The 2,582-nt window shown below is 44.7% G+C and overlaps 1 protein-coding gene across 1 annotated transcript in view; it reads right to left on the bottom strand.

Moving 5' to 3' along the window:
* The window catches only part of patl1 (protein associated with topoisomerase II homolog 1 (yeast)), a 24,669-nt gene that overhangs the window by 8,516 nt on the left and 13,571 nt on the right, over window positions 1-2,582 (bottom strand). Inside the window, exons 7-11 of the mRNA XM_015371442.1 lie at window positions 2,220-2,449; window positions 2,043-2,144; window positions 1,837-1,923; window positions 337-554; window positions 111-255 (exon numbers count right to left, since the gene is read on the bottom strand). Coding sequence (XP_015226928.1) covers window positions 111-255; window positions 337-554; window positions 1,837-1,923; window positions 2,043-2,144; window positions 2,220-2,449 — 782 coding nt within the window. The remainder of the gene's footprint in view (window positions 1-110; window positions 256-336; window positions 555-1,836; window positions 1,924-2,042; window positions 2,145-2,219; window positions 2,450-2,582) is intronic.

Raw genomic sequence — 2,582 nt, 5'->3', positions numbered from 1 at the left:
AGTTTGAGTTTGGTTATCAGAGATAATTGCGTGTTTTATGGTTCATGCAAAACAGGAGAATAATTCAGCTAAATCAGGTGATCTACAGAGAGAACAGAGAAGAATCTGACCTGGTAGTAATAGTCGTCCAGGTAAGGGTCGGTGCTCTGCAGCTGCATCATCTGGATCTTAGTGACCCACTCCTTCTCCTTCTGACTCATCAGGTTACTGTAGGGGTCTCTGCTGCGCCGGTCCAGGCCCGTCCTGCCTCGGTCACTGTAGGAACATGAATAACCAGGTGATGCTCTGAGCGGCGCGTTCATCAAGCATCTGAAGCTAACGGAGGAAGCTTCTCACCCTCCTCTGCTCTGCATGCGCTGCGTTAGCAAGCGGCGGTGCTGTGGGTGGAGGTGCGTCGTGTTGTGCCTGATGGGAGGTGTGTGGTTGTGGGGGCCGTGAGGCGGCGGGGGACCCATCCTGTGGCCGTGAGGCGGCGGGGGCCCCCCAAAGAAAGGCCTGAAACCTCCACCAGCTAACAGAGGAGGACCGGGGCCACCGCGAGGAAAGCCTGCCACCTGGAGAGAGGCCGACATGAAGATGTGCTGAAATATTTACAGAATTATTGTTTTGCTCATAAATCCGCTGTTTCTTTCATTCCTGCTGAGTTCCCAAAGGTCTTAGAAATCCTTGAAAATTTGAAAATGTAAGTTCAATGCCCTGGAAAGTTATTAAAGTAGCCATACGAGTCCTTGATTGCTTTTTGGGGTTTGGAATGTGACGAAGTTGGCGACCGTCATCGTTTTAACTTGATGCAGCGGTGCGGCCCAGTCGGCGTGAAACGCTAAGCCTGGAAAACAATCATTTCAGGAGGAGCTTCTCCCAAAGCCCAAAGGACAAAACAACTTTCTGGTTTTGGCAGCAGTTGGAGAAGATTGAGGTTTTCAAGTTTTATATAAAAACATTGTATTTTCAACTCTCGAATTTCACTTTTTTTTCTCCCCACAATGTCACAAAAATTAAAGAATAAACTTCAGCACTAGCAACAGCCTAACGCCCAAGACCGCTCATCATTTTCTTGAGGAAATTGGGTCCTGGAAAGGTTTGTGAACCTGGTTGTAAGTAAATAAAATTATTACAATTTTGATCATTTAAGACATGAAGTGATAATCTTTTTTGTAGTTAAGCTACAAATAGATACTGTTAGTAAATAAACATTTAAATGTGGTCTAAATATTATTGAACATTAAGACATTAAGAAATGTTCAGAAACACCAAGTGAAGAATTAATACAGAGCAGATTTACTGACAAAGAATCCTTTATCATTTCAAATGCAAAATGTGTTTTTGTCCAGCTTTGGTTTAATTTCTGCTCTAAGTGCGTTGTTCTTCCAGTAAATTGTATCCATTACGGTTTGTTTTCTCAACTAAATGATGATTTGATTACTAGATAAGTTGCTGACTATTTAAAGAAGGAGAAGATGGATCAGGACGGTTCTGGATGTGATCAACGGTACCGCCAAAGAACCACCTGCTTCCAAAAGTCTCACACTGCAAAAATTATCTAGAAATAAGTAAATATTTCTTATATTAAGTGTGTTTACCCTTAAATTGAGTAGGGAAATAAGATGATTTGCCAGTGGAATTAGTAATTTTATTCTTAAAATAAGACAATAGGTAATATGCACTTGAAGACAATTCCGTTGTCTTTTCTTATTTGAAATGTAAATTCTCTTGTTTCATTGGCAAAATATCTCACTTCCTTATTACAAGAAAAAAATTCACTTATTTTAAGAAAAAAGTTCTTATCTAATTAAATTTTTTGTGTGCAGTGATCAGTTCTTCGCCCCCGATACTGACCTGAGAATTAAGCAGCTGCGCTCGCTGGAGCTGAGACAGAACCGGGCCGACTCTGGGAGGAAACGGACCGCGACACAACGGAGAGTTCTGAACACAGAGAGAAAACACAGCACATGAATTCCCCGAATCAGAACCACAGATTCTTTCTTTGGGTCGGTGTCTAGCATTCTAAAGCAGCAGCAGCAGCAGCGACAGGAAGAACTCACAGCTATGTTGAGGAGCGTGTTGGGGGACAGGCGCTCAGGGAAAGGGGCGGGGTATCGGTGCTGGATCGGGGCTCTCACATGAACCGCCGTGGGATGGTGGATCTAAACACACAGCTGATCAGTCAGAGGAACATCTGCTCAGACTGGAAAACCTCCACCAACCTCACTGCAGCCTACCTGATGGTTCAGGCTCATAGGGTGCTTGGGTGGGGTCCCAATAGGCACCGCCCTCACCGGCGGAGAGCCAATCACAGGAGAAGAGGAACGAGGAGGCGGAGCCCTCTCTGACAGGTCGTGCCCTTCATCGGCCCGCCCCTGAGGAGGACGCTTAGGAAGCCCCGCCTCTTTGATTATTGACATCAAGGAGCCTTCCTGAGGAGGAGGAAGATGAAGCGAACAGAAGGAAACTTAGATCGATTGAGGCTTAAAGGAATAGTACACCCAAAACATGATTAGCCTTCATTTTCTACTCACCCCCATGCTGAACAACACTCTGGAGTACTTTTTTGTCAGATCAATATGCTGTGTTCAATGTTTGGG

Source organism: Cyprinodon variegatus, unplaced genomic scaffold (assembly GCF_000732505.1).
Source record: "Cyprinodon variegatus isolate N-32 unplaced genomic scaffold, C_variegatus-1.0 Scaffold58, whole genome shotgun sequence".
In the NCBI taxonomy this organism is placed as follows: Eukaryota; Metazoa; Chordata; class Actinopteri; order Cyprinodontiformes; family Cyprinodontidae; genus Cyprinodon; species Cyprinodon variegatus.
Note: the sequence above shows the minus strand (reverse complement) of the source record. Positions and strands in the feature narration are given on the sequence as shown.